The sequence below is a fragment of the Plecotus auritus genome (assembly GCF_963455305.1).
Source record: "Plecotus auritus genome assembly, chromosome: 1".
In the NCBI taxonomy this organism is placed as follows: Eukaryota; Metazoa; Chordata; class Mammalia; order Chiroptera; family Vespertilionidae; genus Plecotus; species Plecotus auritus.
Genome location: NC_137770.1, coordinates 224,563,195 through 224,590,736, shown reverse-complemented (window position 1 = coordinate 224,590,736; position 27,542 = coordinate 224,563,195). Strand labels below are relative to the sequence as shown.

The 27,542-nt window shown below is 46.6% G+C and overlaps 1 protein-coding gene across 7 annotated transcripts in view; it reads left to right on the top strand.

The window, feature by feature from the left end:
• Positions 1 to 27,542, top strand: part of TBC1D1 (TBC1 domain family member 1) — a 216,615-nt gene that overhangs the window by 93,841 nt on the left and 95,232 nt on the right. For all 7 annotated transcript variants that reach the window (XM_080645394.1, XM_080645395.1, XM_080645397.1 and 4 more), the window contains 4 exons: positions 18,198 to 18,716; positions 20,568 to 20,657; positions 22,408 to 22,515; positions 23,025 to 23,154. In XM_080645394.1, the coding sequence (XP_080501520.1) occupies positions 18,198 to 18,716; positions 20,568 to 20,657; positions 22,408 to 22,515; positions 23,025 to 23,154 (847 nt within the window). The remainder of the gene's footprint in view (positions 1 to 18,197; positions 18,717 to 20,567; positions 20,658 to 22,407; positions 22,516 to 23,024; positions 23,155 to 27,542) is intronic.

Genomic DNA, 27,542 nt, shown 5'->3' with positions numbered 1-27,542 from the left:
GTCTCACTTTGGAAAACGAGTACAGTTCCCACTTGGTGGGTGGGATTCTTGTTCCTTGACTAGAATTAATCGAGGGTAGATCGGAGCTCTAGTTCAGGGAGTCCCTGAGGTTTCTCCACACACGTTGGCCGCTCCCTTGGCACCAGAAAAATAAAGCTTTGAGTACACGCCCAGCGGCCGGTCTTGGCTGGCAGCGCCAGTCTTTATCTCTTGTTGGCCTTGGTTTCCGTGTTGGTTCTCTAGGAATGTTCCCGGTTTAAAATACCTGGTCTTGTGAAGATGAAGTCACCCTCTGCTCCGCCCCCCCCACCCCCCCCCGCCCAGTAGGGGGCACAGAGCAGGGAGAGACGGGGCCCCATGGCTCAACTACTGCCGTTTCTTCCTCACTGTCTGTCTTCACACAAAGCCCTGGACTCGGGGAATTGAAAGTCTGACTTTGAGCAGCGAGGACATGCTCTGTCCATCCGGTTCTCGAACCTTCTGCTCAAGGGATGCTCAGCATTCCGTAAGAAGGCCACACTGTTTTACACAGCTCTAGTCGAAAGATTTTTATACTCCAAGCAGCAACCTTTCTCACTTCGTGTCTCACCTTCTTTCCTTCCTTCCCATTTATGAGAGCGTGCTCATGCCTCTTCCCTGTGACAGGTTTGCGCAGGCAGTGACCCGTGTCCTGCCTTCCTTCCCAGGCCGAACCCCTGAGCTCCTCTCCCCAGTCTCCACCCGGGGACTTGCAGGCGCCTTGGGACTCTCACTGCTGCCGCCTTTAAAGTCTCCTAAAACCAAGAATGGAACTTCGGATGTGGCCTGATTTACAAGGAAGGACTGTGAGGCCATGACCCATTGTTTAACTTAAGGCTGGCATTTCTCCTAATGCCAGAGGCTTTGCGTTCCTTTTCATTCTTTTAAGTATCCAGGTCACTTTGCTGGATGATCCTGGGCTTATAGTCAACAAAATCCTTAAATCTTTTTCACATGTACTTCTGGCAAGCTGGGTCTATCCCATGGATACTTATTGGCTGAGGGTGAGTGTGTGTGTGTGTGTGTGTGTGTGTGTGTGTGTGTGTGTGTGTGTGCGCGTGTTTTCAATTTATAATACTTTATATAATCACCATGTTCCTGATGTTTGGATTTTTGTGGTTTGTTTTCTTACCCTATTAGCTAATTTTGTAAATGGTAGTGACATGGAGAGAACTGTAGTTTAGTCAGTAATATTGTAGGTACTGGACATATTTGGGAGATCACTTTGTAAAGTATATGATGGTCTAACCACTATGCTCTACACCTGAAACTAATAAAAAATAATAATGAATGTAAACTGTAATCGAAAAATAAAAAGGATACTGTAGTTCATTCCCTTTAACGTGACAGAGTACATAGCCAGGGAGAAGGTGGCTGGGAGGGATGGTTGGGTGCTAGTATAAGATCCCGTTTTCTTTCTTACACACTAGAAGCGGAGGCAGGTCGGGAGGCAGAGAAATGTTAGCTGAGGGCGAGGCACGGGTAATGAATTCAGACGTGGACAACTTCATTCTGTGCAGTTCTATACTGCTCCATTTTTGCCTTGTGTACTGCTTTCAATTCCCTTCCACTCTAAAAGCAGGGAGAAGGTATTTGCCACTTAATCCTGCTCCTGAGGTGTCACGTGCTAGGATACAATTTGAGTTTTATAAACATTTGTCAAAGTTATCTCACATGTATAGTATCTGAGGAGCAGCGAATAATGGTGTTGTTGTTACACTTGGTGTTACATAAAGTATAAAATAAGTTAAGTGGGAAATAGATCTGACCAGTTCTAGCTAATATCCTGCACTGGCCCAAGTTCTGACCTGCCTGTTGATCAAGAAAAGGAACGGCTACTTGGCGTGAGTAGTTTAGTTCAAGAAAAGCTCTGAAATGGTATGAGAGAAAAGGCCTGATTCTGCTCCTGATCTGATTGAAGTTCAGGATTCTTGAACATACTAGTATGTGATGGGTTTTATTCAAGAATGCAGTTAATGCTGTAAAACCAGGTATGGTGTACTTGAAATCTGTAAATGATGGATGTACATTTGACCCTTGAACAACGTGGGTTAGGGACACCGACCCCCTGTGTAGCTGAAAATCTGCATCTAATTTTTTAATATGTTTTTATTGATTTCAGAGAGGAAGGGAGAGGGAGAGATAGAAACATCAATGATGAAAGAGAATCATTGATCAGCTGCCTTCTGCACGCCCCACACTGGGGATCAAGCCTGCAACCTGGACATGTGCCCTGACTGGGATTTGAACTGTGACCTCCTGGTTCATAGGTTAACGCTCAACCACTGAGCCACGCCGGCTGGGCTGCATATAATTTTTGACTCCCCCAAAACTTAAGTTGTCCCTCGATATCCACTGGGGATTGGTGCCTGGATCCCTTGCAGATAACAAAATCTGGGGATGCTCAAGTCCCCTGTACAGGGTCAGCCCTCTGCTACTGTGGACTTCTAATTCCTGATTAAAAGCAGTACAAGTATTTAATGGAAAAAAAGTCTGTGTATAAGTGAACCTGCACAGTTCAAACCCATGTTGTTCAATGGTCAACTGTTTATAAGGCATAACAGAACTGGCAGTCATGCGTTAATAAGTTACGTTTTTGACATTCACTGGGAAATGATCATGGACCTCACAGATGTGAGAGGGCTGGGACTGGGCTGCTCTGTATGTTGGTGCCGGTGGCACACGCCACCCACCCGGCCAACGGCAAAGTAGGGGCTGAGATCCAGCCCACACTCGGCTTACTGGAGTCTACTACCTGCTTTTCTGTCTGCGAGGTGGAGGCGGACAGAGGTTTGGCTTTTAGTAATTTGAAAAAAGGCACTGTGTTTGTGGGTGGTAGCCCTATTCCAGAAATGATTTTGTGTTTAAAAAAAAAAAAATTGATGTTGTCAACATGGTTCCGTACTGTGTTCACAAATGTAGTAATTTGAATCACATTCATTTTTCTGCATTTCCTAGGAAGTAATAAGAGTATTTGTCTGATTAACAAGGCTAATGGCTTATCTAAACTCAAGTTTGAACTGTTCATAAAATAGACCAGTTCTTACTATTATCACAATTTTAACTTTTTAAAAGATTTTGTTATTGGTTTTTAGAGAGAGAGAGGAAAGGAGAAGGGGGAGAGAGGGAGAGCGAGAGAACCATCAATCAGCTGCCTTTGGCATGCCCCACGCCAGGATGGAGCCCACAACCTGCAGGTGCACGGGACAATGCTGAACCAAGTGAACCACACTGGCCAGGGCCACAAGTTTGATTCTTTAAGCTACACATTTTTGTCTTAAGCAAGTGCCAATGCAAAGGATGGTCTTTTGAATATCGCTTTTAGACCGTCATCCAAAGTTTTTGGTTTCCATAGGTAATGAACTTTATTTTTCAGATTGTTTTTCATGATTTAAGGGCTTTTGTATGTTATGTAGTGAAGCATCCATCTCTCGACGGTGCCACATTCATCTACACCCCACTGCCCAGCACCCCAGTGGTCCAGAGGAGTCTGTGTTTCTGTAAAATGGAAATAATGGTTTTTCCTCAGGGGGTTGGTGTGAGGATTCGGTGAGATAATCCGTGGAAAGCATGTGTCGGCACATAGTTGGCTTTGATAAGTGGCGATTGGGGCCTGAGATACCGTATTAACTTCACTAGATTCAATTGCCGGTGTCGGAAGCTTAGCTTCCCCCACCCCCACCCCCGACAGTGTGTATATGAAATATTGGTGTCACACTTTCTCTACCTAATATTAGGTAAGGTTAGAAAATACAGCCATTTTCTTTGTTTCTTTCATTGTAATCTATAGAATTTACCTGCAGTGCTTTGGTGTATTTTTAAGTGAATATGTTTAAATTGCGATGCATTAGCATTACCTTATTCACTTTACACTTTAAGGTAGAGAAACACAAAATTGCGATTTATTTGCCTCTCACATGGAAGTGTGTGTTCAGTAAACACTGATGCAGGCCTGCAGGGTCCACAGAAATGAATCCAACAGTCTCCCGCCCCAGCCCAAGTGTGGTGTGGGAATCACACTCTGCGCTGGGACCTGGGTGACCCAGAGGCACGGGGGGTGGGGAGCCGGGGATGGAGCAGAGATGTGTGACCTGGATCTGGAAGAATCAGATGCTAGTGGAGAGTGGAAGAACATTCTAGAGTCAAGGCTCGCCTCCTCGCCTGCCGTTGTCAAATGTGAGCTACAACCCAAATAACACTTTCTTGAAATGAGGATGCAAAGGTATTTATTTATTATGTTTTTCCTGTTCTCCCACTGGCAGGGATCATAGAGAGTCGATTGAAAATAATTTTCATCTGTATATTAGACTAAATTATCATATTCAAGGACTAGCTAGGCAAAAAAAACGAAACACACACATCAAAACTAAATTGAGTATTTATAACATTTGAAAAGAGTTGTATTATATATTGATGAAGCATTTGCGTTGTGTAGAAATTAATTCCATAACTCTAACTAATGGACTCCTGAGTTTTACCCAGTTGGAATTTTCTTTCTTCTTGACTGCATCATGCCATTTTAATTTCTCTTTGGAGAGTTGGATGGCTGTAGCTCCTGGTGCAGCTTTCCCATTTTCAGTTGGCTTTATGTTTGCCTTGGAATGGTGGAATGGCGTCGTGGCCTTATTCATATACGCAGTATATACTGAGTGGCCAGATTATTATGATCTTTGAACGCATAATAATCTGGCCACTCAGTGTGTGTGTGTGTGTGTGTGTGTGTGTGTGTGTGTGTGTGTATTTTAGGGGTCTGGTGCATGAATTCGTGCATCGGTGGGGTCCAGCCAGCCTGGCCAGGGGAAGGGGCCATGGGCGGTTGGCTGGCCTGCCTGCTGGTCGAACTTCTGGTCGAGGGGACAATTTGCATATTAGCCTTTTATTATATAGGATACACACTGAGTGGCCAGGTTATTATGTGTTCAGAGATCATAATAATCTGGCCACTTGGTATATACACACCGTGGTCCCAAGGGAGATGGCGGCTGGCGGGGGAAATCTTATCCTTGAGTGAGTGATGTTGGTTCTCCCAGCCCCTTGGCTTCCTTTAGTCCTGGGGTCTGAGGAGGGGAGTCAGGGTGAGGGTCCGTAAACTTGGATGGGGGGAAAAATCGCATCTTCATTTTTACTAACTTCTTACTGAAATTTAACATCGCCTTCAATTATGAATGTAGTTATCAAACCCAGGAGCATTAGCAGCTCCTGTGACGGTAACATCAATAAAATCAGTTATTTTTATATTGCATTATAGTTGTTACACATTTCTTAAAAATGCTGTCTACCCTCATCATTACTTTGAATTAAAGCAGTTATTTCACTTGCTTTTAGGTCTTGTTAAATATGGTGACAAACACATAGTACTGTGTCATAATTATTTGGATAATTTTCTTTCAGTATAATGAAGTTCTGTTGTATTCCCCCGTGTTCTAGTTTTTGCATTTAAAAACCTTATTCTGAGAAGGGTCCGTGGGGGTCTATCAGAGGGGTATGTGAACAAAAAGTTTGGGAGCCTCTGCGTTGGTCCTGGGGTGCATTTCGGAGAGGACATGCCGACATTTGCTTAGGGAGGACTGGGAGGAATGTGGGGTATATAATTAAAAGCTGAAATACTGTCTCTCAGCCTAAGATGCCTACTGATCCCATACAGTCTTGCCTGTTGCCCCAAACTCACAGCAACACACAATTTAACACAACCTCAATAGCTCTTGTGGTCATGGTGTAAAATATGCTCACCACACACAAAAAAGGGTTAAACTACGTTCTCTATAGCCTTTAAAAAAATACACGAACCCATTCCCACCCAAAACTGGTTAAAATAAAAATAGCTTAGGCACTTAGAGGGGTCCATCTTCAGCTGTCTCAAAAAATCTTATAATCCAAAGGGACTTAGTCCCAGTGTTCCTGGGGTACTATTTTTACAGCATTCATTCCTTCTGCAAATACTTGTCGCACGCATACTTTGCACGGGCATTGCGTTGGGGATATTGCAGACTCATCCTGGTTCTCTTCCAAAATCTCCTTGAGATGTTTCTTCCTCAGCACCGAAAACCTTGAAATCACTGAAGTTTTCTGTTCAGTTGCAACCATTCACACACTGAGCAAATTTATCTTGCTGGGTGCCAGGCACTGTCCTAGGCACTTTGGACTATATTCGTGAGCAAAATAGACAACGATTCTCCTCTCTTGGAGCGTCAGTCAGTGCAAGCATGTGGTGTGTGCTTTGAAGTTTGCGGACTGTCCTGAACGTGCCTCGAAAGCTGCTTGCCGCTCCTGGACCTGCGTGGTGGTGTCACGTCTGCTCCTGTGGCTCCTTGTGTTCTGCTTCCTCAGCTCCAGTTGAGTCACAGCGCTCCTGCGCTGAGTGTGTAGTATTGCTGGAAAGTGGGGGGTGGGGAGAGGTGGGGGAGAGTTCTGTTGTCTGCAGGATATTTGGAAACGTGGTAAAATCTTTCAGTGGTTGGCGTTATCTGCTGCTGGCTGGTATAGATGACATTTGTGTCATTTATTAGCAGTTCTGTACTGATAGACATTTGGAATAATAACTAGCTCATTGCCTTTAGGTAGTGTTACTTTATTATTATTTTTTTAGTGGCTTAGAACCATTTATTTTGCCTGTGGTTTTGTGGGTAAGGAATTTGGGAAGGCCTGCACCGGGCAGTTTGTTGGCCTGGCTTCACGAGGGGGGCGGGCGGGGGGGAGGGCAGCGAGGTCTAGGTGATTCACTTCCGAGGTGGCATCTTTGCTCACATGTCCGTGTCTCAGCGCCCCTGGGGCTCAGACCCCAGGGCTGCTTCCTGTAGCTTGGCTTCTCCGTTACTGTTCCTTTCACAGAGGCTTGACCTTTTCTTACTCTGTAAACACGAAGGTAGCAGTAGGCTTTACTGGGGGCTTATTTCAGCATTGCGGCTGCAGAATTCCCCCAACAGGGTCCGTCAGCTCAGTGGGAACATTCATGGCGTCAGCTGGGGCAGGACTCAGGCCTGGCTTTCTCCTAATAGCTGCGACCTGCAGCAGCAAGAGTTCATCTCCATCTTTTTAAAGGTTATTCTGTTTCAGTTTCTGCTCCCAGATGTCCCTCCTAATGGACTATTTCTCTCCTGTCTAGTGAGCAACTGTGGGTTCCTGGTCATAATTTCTCCTACTCACCTCCTGCCCCACCACACGCACACAAGCACCTTCCATATTCTAATGTCACTAGGGGTGCAGGCAGTTTATGCAAAGGTTGGGATGCTCATCACACATTTGCCAAAAGGGGCTTATTAGTCAGCAGAGTTTGTGGCAACTAGCGTCAGGTAATTTGGAATTGGATCCCGAACAGGTTTAAAAAGTTGTTTTTCTTTAAGGCATTCCCATTGTGGGCAGTGTTTGCAGTGATGAAATGGATGCTGTAGTTATCAGAAAGGAGTGAGATGGTTCTATATGGGTTGACATGTCAGTGCGGTAGGCCCATCCATGACGATAAAAGTAAGTTACGGGGCACTGTGACCCCCCCCCCCCTCCAGTTTTTTGTAAAGGAAATTACCTTTTAATGTACACAAAGAACCACATGTAAGAACTACCAGACTGTTAACTGTGGATATTTCTGGGCTGGGACTATGGGTGACTTTATGTTTCTATGTTTTTTCTTTCTTCTACATGGTTGTGTATTAAGCTTAGTATCAGAAATGAAAGATGACCAACGGGTGCATTCTGCTGCTGGGATGTGAAGGGGATTATAGAGAAGTGGTAAAACAATCAGTGCTTGGTCTCCTTGGTTCTTGAGGTTGGCCCTTGCATGCCAAGTGATGCCACAGCCGGCCTCCTGACCTTGACTCCTGGGAGGGAGTCGGAGGCAGGGCTCAAGGCGTTCCTCTGTTCTGTCCCTTCCGCTCAGTAGCAACCTGCCCGCAAAATGTCTTGGTCATAAAACAATTGACCTTCCAGTTCAGCTCAGAGAAGTCAGCCCCTTTGGCCTCGAGGCAGCCTCGGCTGGAGCTGCCTGGGAGCCCAGGCCCCAGGGACTCGGGGAGCAGAGTGTGCGAACCAGGGAGATGGCCCAGAGGGAAAACCACATGCTGTGTTTTCCTCGTAAAACGGGTAGAGAGGGAAAGAATTCGAGAGCAAAGCCTACGTATGTTTCAAGTACACGGAGTGAAGCTAAGGTGCTGCCTGCGGCTGGTTACACAGGAGTCTCGGGTGTTTGCACATTGTACTGGGAAGTCAAGTTCCGGTTTGATTAAAAAGACCAGACCTGTGGCTTTGGTAGTGAGCATGCTTGTGTCTGGCCCGCGTGGTGCTGTTCCCAGCCTCGCGCAGAGCTACCTGGGTTCTGAGACACGGCCCAGCCACCGTGGGGACACCCTGCTTCCGGTGGCTGAGGCTCAGAGCCCTGCACTTGGCTCAGGGAGCTCTCTCCCATTCAGCTCCTTGGTGGGCGCAAAGCATTACCTTTCACTGAAGAAGAAAGGCCCCCCTGGAGGTCTGGCTGAAGCCGAGAGCTGTTTTCCACTGAGGTGGATTCTGCTAACAGGTGACCTAGGAGGGGTGTGAACCCAGGGAGAGGGTCGAGGCCACGTGCCGCTCACTCCAGCGGCCCCAGTCACTGAGGACTGGCACCAACCGGCCGCAGGCGCGGACCCTGGTGCAAGGGGAAGGAGATTGCCTTTCGAGAGAATTGGAGTCGTCTCTGAGTGGCACGTTTTACCTGTGTGTGAGGCACCTTGGAGACACTTGTGTTTTCTGGGCCTGTTGTTAGTCCTTTAGTGTCGCATGGGATTATAATCATTTCTCGTTCTGTATAACAGGGAACACAGGGGCCGGGAATAGTGTGTAAATAAGTCATTCAAACATGGATTCTACTTTGGCCCCTTCTGAACATTTTTTTTGATAAGACCTAAAATTTCATATAGTCCCTTTTTTTAGAGTGAAAAAATTGAGTCCATTTGGACTCCGTGGGGTCTTTGGTGGCTGGTTTTGTTCTAAGAAAAGCAGAATTTGGTAAATATATGTTATCCTGTTGCTCATAATAATTTATTTGAAATGTACCCCATACTGAGTTTGTATTTCTTCTTAACCTCCTGATCTACTCCTTCAGTGCTTGGCTTTCGTTCTGTTTAGTCATATGCGTATTTGTTAATTCCCTCTGTGGGTTCCCTGAAGGATGAGATCTATGTGTGATTTCCCTTTGTATTCCCCGCAGAATGTGGCATGAGGTTTTATATGGCAGGAGTGTGAACAGGACTCTTACTTTCAAGTGACAGACACCCGGTGTAAAATGGCATAAGAAACAGGAGATGTGTTGGCATCAGAGTCCCAGTTGCTGGCTTCAGGCGTAGCTGGATCCAGGTCCTCAACCCTTTCAGAGCCACCGTTGTCACCCTCTCTCCCATTCTCTCCCTCCCTGTCTTTGCTTCGCCTCCTCTGGAACTCTCTGGCATGCATTTATGCACAGTGACACCCGCAATTCCAGGTTTATATCCTCAGAACTCTAAGTCCAAAAGCAAGATTTCTCAGCCTGGGCACTACTGACGTTTTGGGCCAGGTAATTCCATTGTCTGGACTCCCCTGTGCATTGTGGGACGCGTGGCAGTGTCGCTGGCCTGGTAGCATCCCTTACCCTTCAGTTGCAACAACCAAAAATGTCTCCAGACTTTGCCAAGTGTCCCCGGGGGAGCAGAACTGCCCCTGCTTGAGAATCACTGGTCTCTATGATTAGCAAGTGTCTTTTTTCCTACTAAGCCCATAAAGCACCGAGGCCTAGGAGCCCTGGGTCTGGGTCGAGTTATGCGCGCACAGCCCTGGACTGACGCCGTGGTGGGGTGCAGGGGATGCAGGTGGGCTTCGTCCAGCGTTGCCTGTCCACTCGTGACCTGGGGCTGGGCCTGTGTGTCCCACCGAACCATTGGAATGGAAGTGGGGTGAAGTACTATTTATTATTAGAGGAAAGGGGATGGAGTTTATTCCTCAAGACCAAAACAAAAGATTAAAAAAAAAAAATCCCAAAGCAAAGCAAAAACCATGTGGCCCACCACAGGGACTGGGGAGTCATTTTGAATTGAGAGCAGGCTTGGTGTGGGAGAAAGAGGGTGTGCCGTGGCATCAGCGGGTGCTGTCCTGGCTCTTCTGCTCATTAGCTGGGTAACTTTGGGCTCGTCCCCCTCCCCCCACCGACCCAACACACACACTCTCAATTAAATCAGATCATGCCTGTGAAAACATTATTTCATAAGGTTTACATTGCAGTATCACATACAGTTATACATATCCTATATCAAGTGGCTTCACAGTTTGAAAACTCATGTACGGCCAGCACCCAGATCAAGAAACAGGACAGTCCAGAGCCCCTACAGGCCCCCTCCTGGTCAGTCATCCTCCAGAAATAATCACTGTCCTGCCTCCTAGCACCCTAGTTCAGTTTTGCCCGTTTTGAACTTTCGCAAGAATGGAAGCATACCAAGTGATTGTTGTACCTGTGTTTATTCATCATGATGTTTGAGCATCTACCCATGCTACTGCATGCAGAACATTGGCTTATACTCATTCTACATGCTTCCGGTTGTGTGAACTTGCCAGGTGCTTTTCAGTCCTGTTGTTGGACAGTGAGTGGGTTGTTTCTGGTCTTCAGCTGTGAGGAATGCCGACTGTCCCTGTTGGCAGCCAGCCATCGGGGAGTCGGGGAGCCAGGCACCCCTGCTGCGGATGCGCTGGGCCGGAATTCCTGGCTCCCGCACTAGGGCTTTAGCTGCTCTGAGATTCCCAAGGATGCCAGTTTTAGGGCATGAATGAGAACAGGTGAAAAAGACTCCTGCGTGTGCCGCCTAATAGCAGGTCCACATTCTCCTCCCTGAGGGTTGTGTCTGAGATTACTGATTTGGGTGTGAGCACACAACACATGGGTAACTCATTAGTTTGAAAATAAATTTTAATAAGTTCCATATGTTTGGTCCTGGTTGATTTTATGTAGAAGCAAAACAATATTGATGTGCAATGCTCTAGCTGATCTTACTGTTTTGTTTATAAATACACATGGTATGGCCAAATATTCCTTTACTGATGGTCTCTCTCTCAGTGACCGAATTTGAGACTGATGGTGGCGTGTATCCTGGAGAAGGAACCAGAGTTTTAGTCGATGGTTTCTCCTAGCACAGTGACGTGTTTTTATTCCCTGCCTGGTAGAAAAGGCACTCCAGTGTCCCCTTTCATAGATTTTGTAACATACATAACTAATATAGGGCTATTAACTGCTAGCTCATTGTATTTGTGTTTCTTAATCATTGAGAGATTATTTTGAAGTAAATTTTGATCAAAATGATAGAGTAGCCTTTTTTATAAGGCATTCTCTCTTAGGTAATTAATTAGCGGAGGCCTCTGAAATGCAGGGAATTTATTTGCAAATCAGATGTGCCTGTATCATCAGATATCTGGGTGGCGATGCTATATTTTTGTCTTTGATAGTTTGTTCACCTCTGCTGAGAGCATGGTCTGCAGTTGGGCTGCGTCTGTGCTGCTACAGCCTTATAATCCATCATTTTGGGGTGGGAGGGATGGTGAGGAGGTGGCATTCCTTACCTCAGGGCATGACAGAGGACAGGGATAAATCCGGGATTCTGCCCATTGGAACTGTGGGGGCTTCTGAATACTGGAGGGACCAGGGCACGCCACCAAGCCAGCTGCTTTGTCTACCCTGGGGTGGGCTATTCGTTCACTTTTTAAAATATTGGCAGTTCTGAAGTGCAGCCACATTTGAGTTGTGGATCAATACACTAGATGAAAGGCTTGGACTTGGAGGACTGATGTTCCCAGGTGGAACATTTCAGTGGTTTATTCCATGATTTCTGTTAATACTTATGCCAGCCAACCAAAGTGTTTTGACTTTTCAAACTTGTTTTAGAAAACATAAAATAATTTCGCAATCTTACAGCGATATCTTTTTCCACGCTTTCATTTCCTTTCTTACCTTCTCCCACTCTCTCTCGTTCACTCTTGCAGCTATGAAATAGCTTCTTATGTTGAATTTTAGTCTCATTGTTTTAAATGTTTGAAGAAATGTGTTGGTTTAATCCAGGGGTCCTCAAACTTTTTAAACAGGGGGCCAGTTCACTGTCCCTCAGACTGTTGGAGGGCCGGACTATAGTTAAAAAAAAAACTATGAACAAATTCCTGTGCGCACTGCGGGCCCGGGACGAGTCGGCTGCTAAGCAGGACAGGCAGCGGCACCCGGCGGGCCGGATAAATGTCCTCGGCGGGCTGTATGTGGCCCGCGGGCCGTAGTTTGAGGACGCCTGGCAAAGGCTATGGTGAATGTTTCGAACGGTTATTTTGGCGTGTGATGCTGGCTTTTGTGTTTGCATAGGCTCTTTCCATGTGGTCTGAAAGCTATGTTTATCTAGTGTCCATTTCAGAACTAGGGAAGCAGAATACTACTACTGTTTAACATGTGCTGAAAGATGCGGGTGAATGAGGGTGTGTGGCCCTGTGTTAGGGCCAGCAGTCATTAGCATTTCACATGTGCCTGACGCTTCCTCAGCCAGCTAATGAGCACATCTGATCTCTCTTTTGGGAAGATGTAACTTACTCATCAGACCCTGTGGCTAATTGTTAGGGCAAAGCAGGCGTCGAGGCATTAGTAGTAGCCAGGGCCGGTAGACAAGACAGACCTATCTACTCAGGACCCCATCTCCAGCTCACATTCTCTGCCTGGCTCATGTCTGTGTTCCAGCATCTGTCTTTATATTGAAAATCACATATTTAGACGTGTCTCTCACCTCCCGCACGGCAAGCCTCATCAGGACAGGAGGAATCGCGTCCTGTTCATTGTATGAGGTTTACATCTTTGTGATGAATCTTATCTCAACAAGCCGCACTGTTGGATATAAATGCTCACACGTGTCCTGTCTAGATACTGTCGGACAGGCGAGTAAGTCCTGAGCACTAGTAAGAAGAAACTTTCTTGAGCATTTTGTATGGCTAGAGGGAGGAAATACTTGGTTTAGTTCCCTCCCCTCCCCCCCACACACTATTTACCTTGTTTATCACCAACAAATAAAAAATAACCACCCATTACCAACATCAAAACATAAGGCTGTTCCTTCGAGGTGCTTGTTTTAACAACTCCTGGCAGTGAGAGAACACTTCCTCCAAGGGACAGAGGACAGTGTGGCCTGTCCTATTTTTGCAGTTTTGGAATGTTGTCATGTTAAATAACAGGGAAAAATGCTAGCATTTTAAGGACAAAATACGGGCTTCTTTAGATTAATTTACTGTTTATCTGTTACCAGTGGGCAGAAAAACAGAACGTGCAAGTGTAACGTGAAAAGACTTTCCATGTGGTTTCAGGAGCTCTGTGAATGCAATGACACCTCACAGGGTGTTTATAACCCTTTCAGATCCCTATGTCTTTAGAAAGAAAGTTGACCCAAATGTTTAAATAAGGACTTTATTTACAGAAATGAACGTTTCTGACTCTCTTAGAGTATCAATTTCTGGCTACTTAATAAAATACAATATTCACGTAAGCCCGCTGCTGAAAGTCCATACTGTACCGTGCATTTGTTGGTATGTGGATTAGAAAGAAACTTGTTTGGGTTGTGAAGTAAGTGCAGAGCTACCTTACAATGGAGCTTTAGTATAAACTCACATAGGTCAGCAGAGAGCAGTTCAGTAAAATGTTATGTCTAAACAGGGCCTCTTTATTATTGATGATTCCTTTTTGTTGCAGGTTGCAATGTAGAAGGAAATAAAACCAAGTTTCAAATGCTTGTTGAATTTATTCCAGTAAAATGTTTTTCAGATTCTTGTCTTTGCTTTGGTTAATTTTCATGTACTTTATCTGCTTATCTGCCGTCAGAAATGACGTAGACATTATTGCTGTGACTAAACTAAAAAAAAAATTTTATTAAAAGTACCCAGATCATATCAGTGGGAATAAATTCCACTGGCCTCAGCGTATTTGCCTATAAGGGTCTGTTTGTAAATATTGTAACTTTGAAGTGTATGTTCTTGTAGAGACTGAAGTTTGACCTTGAGGCATTTTTCAGGTACGTTTGCTTCTTTTGGGGGGTTGGTATCGTGTCCACCCCCCCTCTCCTTTATTTGTACGTATCTCTATCAGCTGCCAGCTCCAGCAGACCTGGCTCCGCCCTTGCTTATTCTGTCGCCTCCTCTCCCTTCCTGGAAGGGGGAGTGCTGGCTTCCCTGGCACCTCTGACATCATCCTTGCCTGCCTGCCCCCCCCCCCCCTTCTCTGCCTGAAATGTTGGTATATCCCAAGGTCCCATCTTTGCTCCCTTCCTTTACTTCCCCTTTTTCTCCTGTGTATGAGCTGTTGGCATCCGAATCTAGGTCTCCTGCCTCGGGCCAGGCCCATTTGTCTATCTGCCCACCAGAGGCCTTTACTTCAGGTCCCCCTGGTCTCACTCAACATGGACAGAGCAGAACTCAGTGTGCTGTCTCCCCAGACCCACTTCTCCTCCGTTTTCCTGTCTTGGGCCAGTGGCACAACCGTCCACCAAGAGGCTAGGCCTGAGCTCTGCAGGTATGTGCAGTCTTCAGTACGCTCACCTCCTGCTCCCAGGTGGTCGCCAAGCCCTTTGGATTCAGCCTTCCGGGATCTTGTATTCATCCTTTCTCTCCATCTTCAGTGCTTCGTTCTGAGTTCCGCTCCCAGCAGACCCCACGTCAATTACTCGGTACTCCATTCCCTTCCCATTCACTCATCTCACACCCTGAATCCCTGCCTCCCGGCATCGAGTCATACCTGGAAAAATGTTTGAAAATAAATGACGTGAATAACCCAGATCTCTCATGTAACAAGTAACAGTGCAGGTGAGTCGAGGACAGAGTTATAAAGAATGGAGAATTCAGGATTTCCTCACACGTGGGCATTACGCCTTCATTTTTCAGAAAGCAGCGCCCAGGTCTGTTCTGGTAAAGGGAACAACACAACGGATAGAAGTTTACACAATTGCACACATCTGGAGCCATTTTTTTATTTAAATAGTCTCCTAGCATACTCGAATGATTTATAGTGATCTTTAAACATTAGATTTTTAACTTTATGATTTATTGTTCAAACATGTTGGGCAGTATACCTTCAGATATTCTGAGATTGTTATATTCTCTGGTCAGGATCCCAGGGATTTTACTTACTAACCCCAGTTATCTCTTTACCCCCATTACACATGACTCACCAGAGCAGGGAGAGGCAGGCCCTGGTCTTGGACTGCCGCGTGTCATTTTAGGAACCTGATCACAGTGTGGAAGAAACTGGGCTTGGAAAAGCTTCCACAGCTCAACCCAGCCAAGGCACAGTGACCTCTTTGCAGCCCCGCTGCCCCTGTGAAGCGAGGCAACAACCAAGTTCTCTGCTTTGTGTCTTACTTGTGTCGGCGCCACTTATTACCGAGTCACCATAAACGCGTGTGGCTTCACACATTTTCTCTCCCCTTTGAGACATAATGGAAGACACATTACTCCAGATGCACCGGGTGACCCAGCATACAGACATGTCAGATATAGATATATATATATTTAAAATATATTTTTATTTACTTCAGAGAGGAAGGGAGAGGGACAGAGAGATAGAAACATCAATGATGAGAGAGAATCATTGATCAGCTGCCTCCTACATGCCCTCCACTGGGGGTCGAGTCTGCAACCTGGGCATGTGCCCTTGACCGGAATCGAACCCGGGCCCTTCAGGCCGACACTCTATCCACGGAGCCAAACAGCTGGGGCCAGAAATGTCAGTTATTTTAACAAACATCAAAAGACTGAATAAGCTTTGAATGTTCTGTTCAGAGAGGGGGGTCCGTGATTGGGAAGACTCAGGGGACTCCTGATAAAATAATTCCACACACTTGCTCAGAAAAGCGACGAGGTTCCTTACTTGCATAAGTTGGTTATTTTTTCTTTGAAAAACATCATTATTGTTTATTTCACAGATACAACTTTTAACTGAAAAATATTAATAAGCATTTTTTTTTCAAAGAGAGAAACTGAGGCTGATGTTGCTGAGGTCCTGTGGTGACTTGCTGGCAAAGGTGTGAATGAAACCTGACTCCCTGCCTCTTTCTTCTCTTTGTCCTGCCCTTTGTATTGATGAGCAATGTTGAGGCCTCCAGGCGATGTACAATTACTTGGCAGTAGAGGAGTGAGCAAGCAAATAGTGCAGACACATGCTTGATGTCTGTTGACATTTCATCTTATTTAGTATCATTTAGGTTTTATACTTCATAATTTTTAAAATAGAAAATATCCTTAAAGGTATTTTGACTCTTTTTGTTGTTGTTGTTAATCCTCACCCGAGGATATTTTCCCTTGATTTTAAGAGAGAGTGGAAGGGAGGGGGAGAGATAGACAGAGAAACATCGATATGAGAGAGACACATCCATTGGTTGCCTCCTGCACGCGCCCCCACCAGGGCTGGGAATGGAGCCTGCAACCGAGGTACATGTATGTCCTTGACTGGAATCGAACCTGGGGCCCTTCACTCTGCGGGCTGACACTGTAGCCACTGAGCCAAACTGGCTAGGGCTATTTTGATTCTTTTTATGATAAAATACCTTGAAATGATATATCATAATCTTTTATGGTAGAGACATTGTCTTTAAGATGTGCTTGATATGAAAAAAAAATCCTTTGAGTCATCGGGTTTTAAGGGATTATGTCATGAACCCAGAATATAAGCATACTTTTAAAATCTATTAAAACCACCACCATTTACTGTATTATATTGATCTTTGACCTAAATTGAAAAGGTGTGTTTTTTTTCCTTCCCTATAATGTTTTTAAAAGGACATTGGGCCTATGGGTATTGGACTTTAAATTGAATTATCTAACAGAAAGAAAGGAAACAAAATTGCTTTGGGTGTTAGGTCATGACAATAAGTAGGCACTTCCTATGGGAGGTTGAATCCATGCCTATCTTGTTTTAGTGTGTGGCTGATCGCAAAGGCGCTACTCACCGCGGCCACAGACTCCTCCTCTGTCTGCTGCTGCTCTGAACTCTGAGGGATCTCGTCTCAAGCTAACGATGAGAGGGTGTAGCAGTCGGGACCTCAGTAGCACACAAGAGCATTTTGTTCATTCTCTGATCGTGACTTTACCTTGAACCTAAAGGCTTTGGCGTCTCCATGAGTGGGAGCCCAGTGTGTTGCTGTGATAATGATGCCATTGTGGTTGCTTACTCCTTGATTAAAACCTCCACGCTCTGCAGTTAATACTATGCAACTACTAGGGAGTACAGGACTCGGCAATAAATTGTCAGTTGTTGTTGAAGAAAGTGATGTGACTTGAAGAAATGTTTTATAAGATCATTTCAGTCTTGTCTTGTCACCCTCATCCCAGCCATTTATTGTGGACAACTTTTCCAGGTACATTGCCATGAGATCTAGAGTCGCTGCATAGTGTTTTGGTGAGCTGCATTGGAGACAAAACTCTGGGGATGACGGCTTCTCCAGAGAGGACCTTTGGCTTTGCAGTGGCACCAGCCTGGGCTTGAATCCAAGGCTAGCCACGTTGGCTGTGCATCTGTGGGCCAGTTGACTTAACCTTGTGGGGTGTGGGCATGTGAATCTTCTAGAGCAGCCCCTCAGATGTAAGAGGTGCTTTATAAATACTACTAGAGGCCCGGTGCACTGATTCGTGCACCGGTGGGGTCCCTCGGCCTGGCCTGTGGGGATCGGGCCAAAACTGGCTCTCTGACATCCCCCAGGGGTCCTGGATTGTGAAAGGGCACAGACCAGGCTGAGGGACTCCACCGGTGCAAGATCAGGAGCCAGGAAAGGACCGTAGGAAGGTTCCAGGGCATGCCCAGCCCATCTCTCCCAGTCCCGATCGGCCAGACCCCAGCAGCAAGCTAACCTACCGGTCGGAGCATCTGCCCCGCAGTGGTCAGTGTGTGTCATAGTGACTGGTTGGCACTTAGAATATTAGGCTTTTATTATATAGGATTCCTCATCTCTTCCCTGTGAAAGCTGTGTATTTCGCACCCATGGGAGGGCAGACTTATTTTTCTAGAAGTTCGGTACACTGACAGTGAGACAAACGCCAGGGAAGGAGTGGACAGATTCCTGTGGGACCCTCCTTTGGTGCCATGTGAAGGAATGCACAGCGGAGCCGGGGGAGAGCTTGGTGTTGGCTCCTTGTGCCCGGGAGTGCCCACCACTGCGTGTTCCAATTAACACTCCTTCTTCTCTCTGCAGGTGCCCGAGATCATCAGCTCCATCCGCCACGCCGGGAGGATCGCCCGCCAGGAGGAGCTGCATTGCCCCTCGGAGTTTGACGACACGTTCTCCAAGAAGTTCGAGGTGCTCTTCTGCGGCCGGGTGACCGTGGCGCACAAGAAGGCGCCGCCAGCCCTGATCGACGAGTGCATTGAGAAGTTCAACCACATCAGTTGCAGCAGGAAGGCCGAACTTGACCTGGTCTCCCAGAACTCCGAGGCCAGCAGCCCTGCCGCGGCGCTTTCCTTCACGGATAAGTTCCGATCGGTGCTGCAGCCCGCGGGGCCCACGGAGCAGGGCCGCTGGCCCATGCGCAAGTCCTTCTCGCAGCCCGGCCTGCGCTCCCTGGCCTACAGGAAGGAGTTTCAGGATGGGACCCTGCGCAGTCACAGTTTCTTCAGCTCTTTTGATGAAAACGACATTGAGAACCACCTCATCGGTGGACACAATATTGTGCAGCCAACGGATATTGAGGAAAATCGAACTATGCTTTTTACGGTAAAACATCACCAAGCCTCGTGGTCATCCCCAGTCTTGAGATAAGAAAATCTGCTTTATTGCGCGAAGAAGCTTAGTACATTGCTTTTGGATTTATGTGCGAATCCGTGTATTTTTATACTCAATAATTCTTTTCTCAGGATAAAGTCCTTGCTTGAGTCCTAAGCCTTTAAAGTCATCAAGGGGAAAGAGAAAGAGAATCCATTTTCTCGTATAATTTTTATCTCCCCCAGCCATGCTTCTAAAGATAACTTTTCAGTGTAGAAGGAACATAGTTAGTATGTGTAAAAGAGGCCCAGAAAGGGATTTTTAAAAATGTATATTAATTTCAAGTCATCTGTTTCAACAAAATCTTTTTGGAAAATACTCCCTCCATGCTATTTTTTATTAATTTATAAAGCATTTATGCTTTGTTAATCCGGGTAATTGGATTTGGAGGTGACGTGATATTTGAAATTTATACCCGAACTGAAATATTAGTTCAGCCAACGGCCTACTCACTTTTTTCTAGAAGTTTGGGCCAAACGGCAGAACAGGAATTGGCAGGGAGGCTGTCCCTGGCAGGTGGGGTTGCCGGGTTGTGCTGTCCTCCCTGGGAGCCCCCTGGGTCTGAGCTAACGGGGTTGGAGCTGTCCCAGCAGGAAGCTGGCCTTGACCCCCCCTCTCTGTTGTTCCTTTGACCGAAGGCTGAGCAGAATTACCTTATATGTCTTGTCTTGTTTTTGTGCCTGACCCAGGGCAGGAGATGACTGAGGGGTAGGAGAGCTGGCTACTTAGTTTAATGCTGATGGCTGTCTGCAGGTTTACGATCAAGAGAGTGAGTCAGGGAACACAGGGCTGATTTCTTCCCGTGTTCATCATAGACCTAGTGTACTGAAGGGTGCAACTTGTGCTTTAATCTGTAGTTTTGAAAAATTTCTCTTGGAGTCATTGGGAAAGCTGCTCGGTGCATTTATTTTCAAGCACTTATTGTGTGATGGCTGCATACAGGGTCCCTTGCAATACACCAGAAATACAGCAGTGAACAAGACATGTGGTCTCCGCCCACATGGAGTTTAGATTCTGGAAAGAGAGACCAACAACTGGTTGCAAGTAATGATCTCATTACAGTTGGGATAAATACTGCCAAGATAAGCAGAGGGTGCTGCCAGAGCATCGGAGGGTGTGTGTGTGGGGGTGTTTGGGAGGGCTTCTTTGAGGAGGTGATTTTCACCGAGCAGAGGTTTCAGTGTGGACAACCAGCAGTGTGTCCTGGGTTCAGGGAGGTGCCGGAGCGGAGGCCCTGCAGGAGGGACGGAGCACGGACAGCAGGTGGCCATGGCGGGCTCCGTCCTAGAGTGGAGCCTGTTGTGCTGACTCACGTCAGTAAGACAGTGTTAAATTATGCTCATGTTCTAACTTTAAAAAGTCTGGTACGTTGTACAGGAATGCCTAACACATAGTATGTACTCCACACAGGGTAGATTATTTTAACAATAATTTTAAAAGACCTAGAAAAAAGTCATTAGAAAACTGCTTGGGAAGTTTTAAAAGAGAGCTTCTGTTTTCTGGAAGATTCACTTACATAGGAGCTGAGGCTTTGCTGCTAACTTTGGATATGTGGTTCCTCCATCTCAAGGAGGACCGCTGTCTACCGTAGGTGAATGCGCTAAGTTGTCCTGCACTACGCGATGCCCATAGGTTAAATGACAACCTTGGAAGCGATTTTCTACGGTGAGATAGTCAGAGTTTTATAGACACTTGCCCCTTTTAGTCTTTGTTTTCATAGGTCATGAGATGAGAAGGTTTGTGAGATAAATTTGAATTCAGCTTTCATGAGAAGCTGGTTGCTTTTTTTGTTTGTCTTTTAAGATTGGTCAATCGGAAGTTTACCTCATCAGTCCTGACACCAAAAAAATAGCATTGGAGAAAAATTTTAAGGAGATATCCTTCTGCTCTCAGGTAAGTTCAGCTGGGTTATTGGCTCAACTGCAGTGCGATTTTTACTGAATTTTTTCCCTATCTGTCCGTCAACAGAAGTGCTAAAGGTCACAAGATGTATGTGCTCTAAGTACTTGATTTGTGTTCTTGCATTTCTTCCTCCTTTACTTTGATATGTTAAGGCAAAATGTGAATATAATTTCGAAATTAAGAATTTTGTTTTTAGAAACAATAACCTACTGGAGAAAATAGGTCTACTTTTCTTTTTTTCAATTATTGGTGGTAATATTCCCAAGAAATGATTCTCATGTGTATATGTGTATGTCTGTGTGCACATTTTATATATATATATTCATACATATTTTTAAATAGATACTTACTTCTTCTTTACAAAATTAATAACTTTTTTGGGTACCAATAACATTTCTTCTTCTTTAAAATATAATAGCGATTATTTTTGAGGATGTTTTGCTCAGAATACTGTCTACTTGAGTTCTTTCTTGATAATCTCCCAGGGAGTTCCATAGATTTTGGAGAATTGATAAGTTATAAACGAGCTGTGCCAATTTTACTCAGGATCTTCCTCACAACTATGAGGTCACTCAAGACACTGTCTGACTATTTTTTAAACTCTGACTTCTCATTTCCTCACTTCCATTTTCTCTTAATAAGATGATGAAAATCTCATTGTTTGTTGATTTATAACATGATCTCCTTAAGGATTCAAAGGGATTTTTTTTTTTTTCCAAAATGTGGAACTAAAGAATGCTCCTCAATAGATCAAATAGGGGACCATTTACCAAGGAACAGTTTTTCCAAAGCCCGTCCCCCCGAGAAGGAACCTCCAGCATGTGCTGCCCTTGGCTGCTGGAGAACACTAATGAGCAGCCAGCGATGGCCCTGGTGGCCATGGGTCAGGAAATTCCTGATCGAACGTGAGATTCTCCGCAGATGTTTATCTTGATTTGCTGCTATTTCTATTGACATGTTAATGTTTAATGTTTGCTTTTCCCCGTGATAGTTTTATGATTTCCTCAAGTTTACATAATCGCCTGAACTTCCCGCTGTCAGCACTCAGACCTCCGCAGGCTGGTGCTGTCAGGAGATCCCACACATTAATGTCTATGGACCGTGTCTTATCTGTATTAAGGTGCCTCTTAGCTGATACGTTCACAAGTTTAGATATTAATATTTATTAAAAAGAGCTCTTAAAAACTACAGTGGAGCCCTGGCCTTAACACCTATGTTTAAAAGCTTCTCTTTTCTTTGTGATTTTAATTTCTGGCCCATTCTTCATACCAGTTTACTTCAGTATTTGCCCATTTAAAAACACACACATGTTTTTAAATCTTTTAACCTTTGTGTCTGTGTGTGTTGGCACGTGTACATGTACGTGTGTGTGCATGTGTGTGTACGGTTGTGTTTCTTCATTAATCTCTGGTCTGCTTTTGAGTTTCCAAGTAGCTTTTTATTCTTTAATACCTCAGAAAAATTCTCATGTTTCTGTGTCAACTTTTCTTTCCTTCCTATTAGTGCTAAAATGAGCATTAAAAACTCCGGCTTTGAGATCTTATTGGGGGAATAATCAGAGTAGCGTCTGAGAAGAACAGGGTTCATCATCATATTGAGAGGGGTGTTTAGATGTTTACCTGAAATAATAAGTGATGGTGCCCTTTCACGTGGCGTGGTGTAAATTTGCAGTTGCCTTCCTGGCAGCGATGCTTCTTTCGGATTCAGCTCAACGTTCCTTCCTCTCTCCTGCCTCCGACAGGGTATTAGACACGTGGACCACTTCGGGTTCATCTGCCGGGAGTCTTCGGGCGGCGGCCCCGGCTTCCATTTCGTCTGTTACGTGTTTCAGTGCACCAACGAGGCTCTGGTAAGCTGGGCGGGCAGCTCCCAGGTGAACCCTTAGCGACGAGGACTTTGAACCTCACGGATTTTTCTTTCCTCAGCAAAACCGCAGTCTCGTTGACATATTGTTACTTGGCTTTGCTACTCTATCATGACTATTTAATTAGCACGTATCTTAGAATCACTTGGGTGTGCATTTTCAATTTTCATTATTTTTAAAGAACTGGCTCGCCTGCACCCCCTGGTTTAGCAATTTTAAAATGTCACTTTGGACTTTTGATCAGAGGACTTGGCTTTTTCACTCCATATTTAATTTGTGTTTAATTTTTCTCGTATCCCCTGGAAGAGCCCTGAGCATCTGGGTGGTGTTTCTCAGTTGGTAATCCTGGCAGTTATGATTGTCACCTGCCAACCTGTGACTCAGGGTCCAGAAAACTCTTAAAATACCAAGTCTTCCCGCCGAGTTCCGCATGCGGAGCCCGCTCAGGTTAAGTGGACCTTTCGCTGAATACCGTCTCTCTCCTCTCTGACCAGGTGGATGAAATCATGATGACGCTGAAACAGGCGTTCACGGTGGCTGCTGTGCAGCAGACGCGAGCGCCAGCCCAGCTGTGCGAGGGCTGCCCCCTGCAGGGGCTGCACAAGCTCTGCGAGCGCATCGAGGGTGAGTAGGGCCCCCCAGCAGGAGGTGAAGGCCCGGGAACTAGATGATCTGCACTCGCTGACAGGTTCTGCCTGACGGAGCCTTGTATTAGTCACTGGGTTGTCCGGCGTGCGGGGAATGTGTTCCCTGCATCAGGTAGTGGTCACTGGGTTGTCCTCCGTGCAGGGAATGTGTTCCATGTGTCAGGTAGTGGTCACTGGGTTGTCCTCTGTGCGGGGAATGTGTTTCCTGCGTCAGGTAGTGGTCACTGGGTTGTCCTCCGTGCAGGGAATGTGTTCCCTGCGTCAGGTAGTGGTCACTGGGTTGTCCTCCGTGCAGGGAATGTGTCCCCTGCGTCAGGTAGTGGTCACTGGGTTGTCCTCCGTGCGGGGAATGTGTCCCCTGCGTCAGGTAGTGGTCACTGGGTTGTCCTCCGTGCAGGGAATGTGTCCCCTGCGTCAGGTAGTGGTCACTGGGTTGTCCTCTGTGCGGGGAATGTGTTTCCTGCGTCAGGTAGTGGTCACTGGGTTGTCCGGCGTGCGGAGAATGTGTTCCCTGCGTCAGGTAGTGGTCACTGGGTTGTCCTCCGTGCGGGGAATGTGTTCCCTGTGTCAGGTAGTGGTCACTGGGTTGTCCTCCGTGCGGGGAATGTGTTCCATGTGTCAGGTAGTGGTCACTGGGTTGTCCTCCGTGCGGGGAATGTGTTCCCTGTGTCAGGTAGTGGTCACTGGGTTGTCCGGCGTGCGGGGAATGTGTCCCCTGCGTCAGGTAGTGGTCACTGGGTTGTCCTCCGTGCGGGGAATGTGTTCCATGTGTCAGGTAGTGGTCACTGGGTTGTCCGGCGTGCGGGGAATGTGTCCCCTGCGTCAGGTAGTGGTCACTGGGTTGTCCGGCGTGCGGGGAATGTGTCCCCTGTGTCAGGTAGTGGTCACTGGGTGTCCGGCGTGCGGGGAATGTGTTCCATGTGTCAGGTAGTGGTCACTGGGTTGTCCGGCGTGCGGGGAATGTGTTCCCTGCATCAGGTAGTGGTCACTGGGTTGTCCTCCGTGCGGGGAATGTGTCCCCTGCGTCAGGTAGTGGTCACTGGGTTGTCCTCCGTGCGGGGAATGTGTCCCCTGCGTCAGGTAGTGGTCACTGGGTTGTCCGGCGTGCGGGGAATGTGTTCCATGTGTCAGGTAGTGGTCACTGGGTTGTCCGGCGTGCGGGGAATGTGTTCCATGTGTCAGGTAGTGGTCCTGGGTTGTCCTCCGTGCGGGGAATGTGTTCCCTGCGTCAGGGATTGTGCCAGGTGCGTGTGATTCGAACATAGTGGCTGTACCATTTTACACTCCCATCAGCAGTTTCTCCACATCCTTGCCAACACTTGCTGCTTTTTTTTAATTTTAATTTTTTATTTTTATTGATTTTTACAGAGAGGAAGGGAGAGGGATAGAGAGTTAGAAACATCGGTGAGAGAGTAACGTCAATCAGCTGCCTCCTGCACACCTCCTACTGGGGATGTTCCAAGGTACATGCCCTTGACCAGAATTGAACCCGGGACTCGTCAGTCCGCAGGCCGATGCTCTCTCTATCCACTGAGCCAAACCAGTTAGGGCTGTTTTTTTTTTTTTTTTTTTTTTTTTTTTAAAATAACCATCCCAATGGGTGTGAAGCAGTATTGATTTCCCCTTTTAAGTGAGATAAATGGACAGTTTTCATCTTAAGGTGTTTGAAGGTTCATTTTCGGGCTATGTGCTCTTTAAAATGAATCAAAATGATTCTATTTTTAACAGTGTTTTCCTGGGTTGTTACTATTTGCTGACATTGTACAAGACATATCTGGGAACAAGAAAAGCTGGGCTTTATCTAGAGATCCCATCTGAGAGGATCATAACCCCTTCCTTGGCGGTTTCCAAGATAAGGTGAACGGTGACGGAAGTGCCCCCAGGAGCTGATTAAGGGGCCCGCAGTGACTTCGGCCTGGAAGATGAAGCAGGTTGTGACCGTAGGCACTGGGGGGGTCCCAGAGTCCTGCCTGGTAAAGTTGGCTTCGCTCTCAGAACGTGACAGCTGAAGAGTGTAATCAGGGTGGGAATTTAGCAGCTGCAGTTTGGGAGTTATCATTTAATTCATCTTTCACCTGATGAGACCCAAGCAAAGCAGAAAGCGGTGCTGATGTGTAAACCTCCCTCGTGTAGGCTGGGGAAGGTGCGCTTTGCCTGCACGATGGGCGGGTGCCTTTCCGGAGTACAGAGGCACTGTCAGAGGCGTCCTCCACGGGGGAGGGGCTCATTACTTTCTGAACAGCCGGAGGCCCTCGCTGTTTGCTCTGTTGCATTCTAATCAGTACAATGAAGTGAGTGGTTTATTAAAGCTCATGCATGTTCCCGTAAGAGTAGTTCTAATGGGAACGTATTGTTTGGCCGAGAACTCCATAAACTGCAGGGAGGGCCAGTGACATGGCCACAAAAACAAAAGACTTCAAGACTGCGTTGTGTTAACTGATATAGCCACGTTATTCCCCGGAATGTATAAAATACAATAAATAGTCGTGGCCAGTTTGGTTCAGTGGATAGAGCAGCAGCCCACGGACTGAACGGTCCCGGGTTCTGTTCCCTTCGAGGGCACGTACCTCAGTTGCAGGCTTGATCCCTGGCCCCAGTCGGGGTGCGTGCAGAAGGCAACTAGTTGATGTGTGTCTCTCAGATCGACATTTCTCTCTGTCTCTTCCCAACCTTTCCACTCTCTCTAAAATATCAATGGAAAAATATCCTCAGGTGAGAATTAACAAAAAATAAAAATAAAATACAATAAATAGGTGGCACACATTGACGACCTTGGCCACCCACTCTGAGGTGCACTTACAGCACGTGAGAGGTGCAGGCGTGCTCGGGTTGGGTTTGAATTGTGTGCCACGGCTCGTAGTGTTCACATAGTGCCGTGGTCGGCAAACTGCGGCTCGCGAGCCACATGCGGCTCTTTGGCCCCTTGAGTGTGGCTCTTCCACAAAATACCACAGCCTGGGCGAGTCTGTTTTGAAGAAGTGGCATTAGAAGAAGTTTAAGTTTAAAAAATTTGGCTCTCAAAAGAAATTTCAATCGTTTTACTGTTGATATTTGGCTCTGTTGACTAATGAGTTTGCCGACCACTGACAGTGTTTTGCTTATCTTAAAGCTTAGAGGAGCATTTTCAGAATCACTAGAATGAATTGTGCTTTCACTAAAAAGAAAACAAACAGTTGAACGGAGGCTTCCCTTTGCGAACTCGCCTCGCCCCGGCTGAGCCAGGCCATGCGTCAGAGCTCCCGGGAGAGAGCCTTTTCCGCAGTGACAGCGTGAAGGCGGGCGCCCCCACAGGGGCTGCGGGTTGTGGTTTGGGAATGCCCTTGACTCTGGTTACCTTTTCCTTGCCTCCCTTCCCCCCTCTAAAGCCTTTTGGCATCACGTGGGGAGTGCGCCACCTCGCTGCAGAAACCACCCAGGAGGTGCTGAAGGTGGTGCGAAGCCACGGGGAAGGTGTGGGTAAAGGGACTGGACCGGGGTGGGCCCCCTCTGCTTTGAGTTAGTGGGGGCAGGAAGGACCGAATGCACCAAGCCATCCTGAAGACAAGGATGAAACTTGGCTAAGGATCTCTTCATGCCTGCTGAGTATGAAGAATAGTCTCCCTCCATGATTTCACTCAAGACGGGGAGAGCATACAATTGCTCTAACTCTTCTTAGCGCTTGGGTTTCTCTCCACCTGGGGATGTCTCATCAAACAATACAGTGTGTCCACTAGGATGCTGACACTGTCCGAGACATCTCCATATGCAAGGAGGAGTGTTGGTTAATGATTAGTGAGGGCTTATGTTACTGTAAATTTCAACACCATTTTGATTCAGCATTTAAGGTGTTAGGACAGTAAAATCAACTATTTGTCTCCCTGCCTTCAAAGACCTGACATCTTGCCAGAGGAGCACCTGAATTTGCTGACAAAACCCATCTGTCCTTGCAGCACTCTTGCCCACCTGTGAATTATCTCCCTTGGTATTGACGCCCTCATGTGTCAGAGCACCGAACTCTCCCGGCAAAAGGGAGGCAGCGAGGGTTTAAGAGTGATCTCCAGAGGCAAACAGACATGGCTCAGATTCTAAGTCGGTCCCTTACTTAGCTGACGACCTTGGACAGAATCCTTGACTTCACCGCACCTCAGTTTCTCCATCTACACCTTTGATTACTAGAAGTAGTGCCCACTCCAAAGATTATTCTGAGGATTAAATGAGATATTGCGTGTAGTATTGAGTGAAGTGGCACAGTAATCACTGAAGAAATATTGGCCAAAAAAGGTGGGAGGGACTTCCCAGAAGCTGAGAGGGCTGCAGCAGTGTGAGTAGGGGCTGTAGGAGGGAGGAGTGCGGGGCAGGCTTGGCTGCTGTCGGCTCCTGACCTTG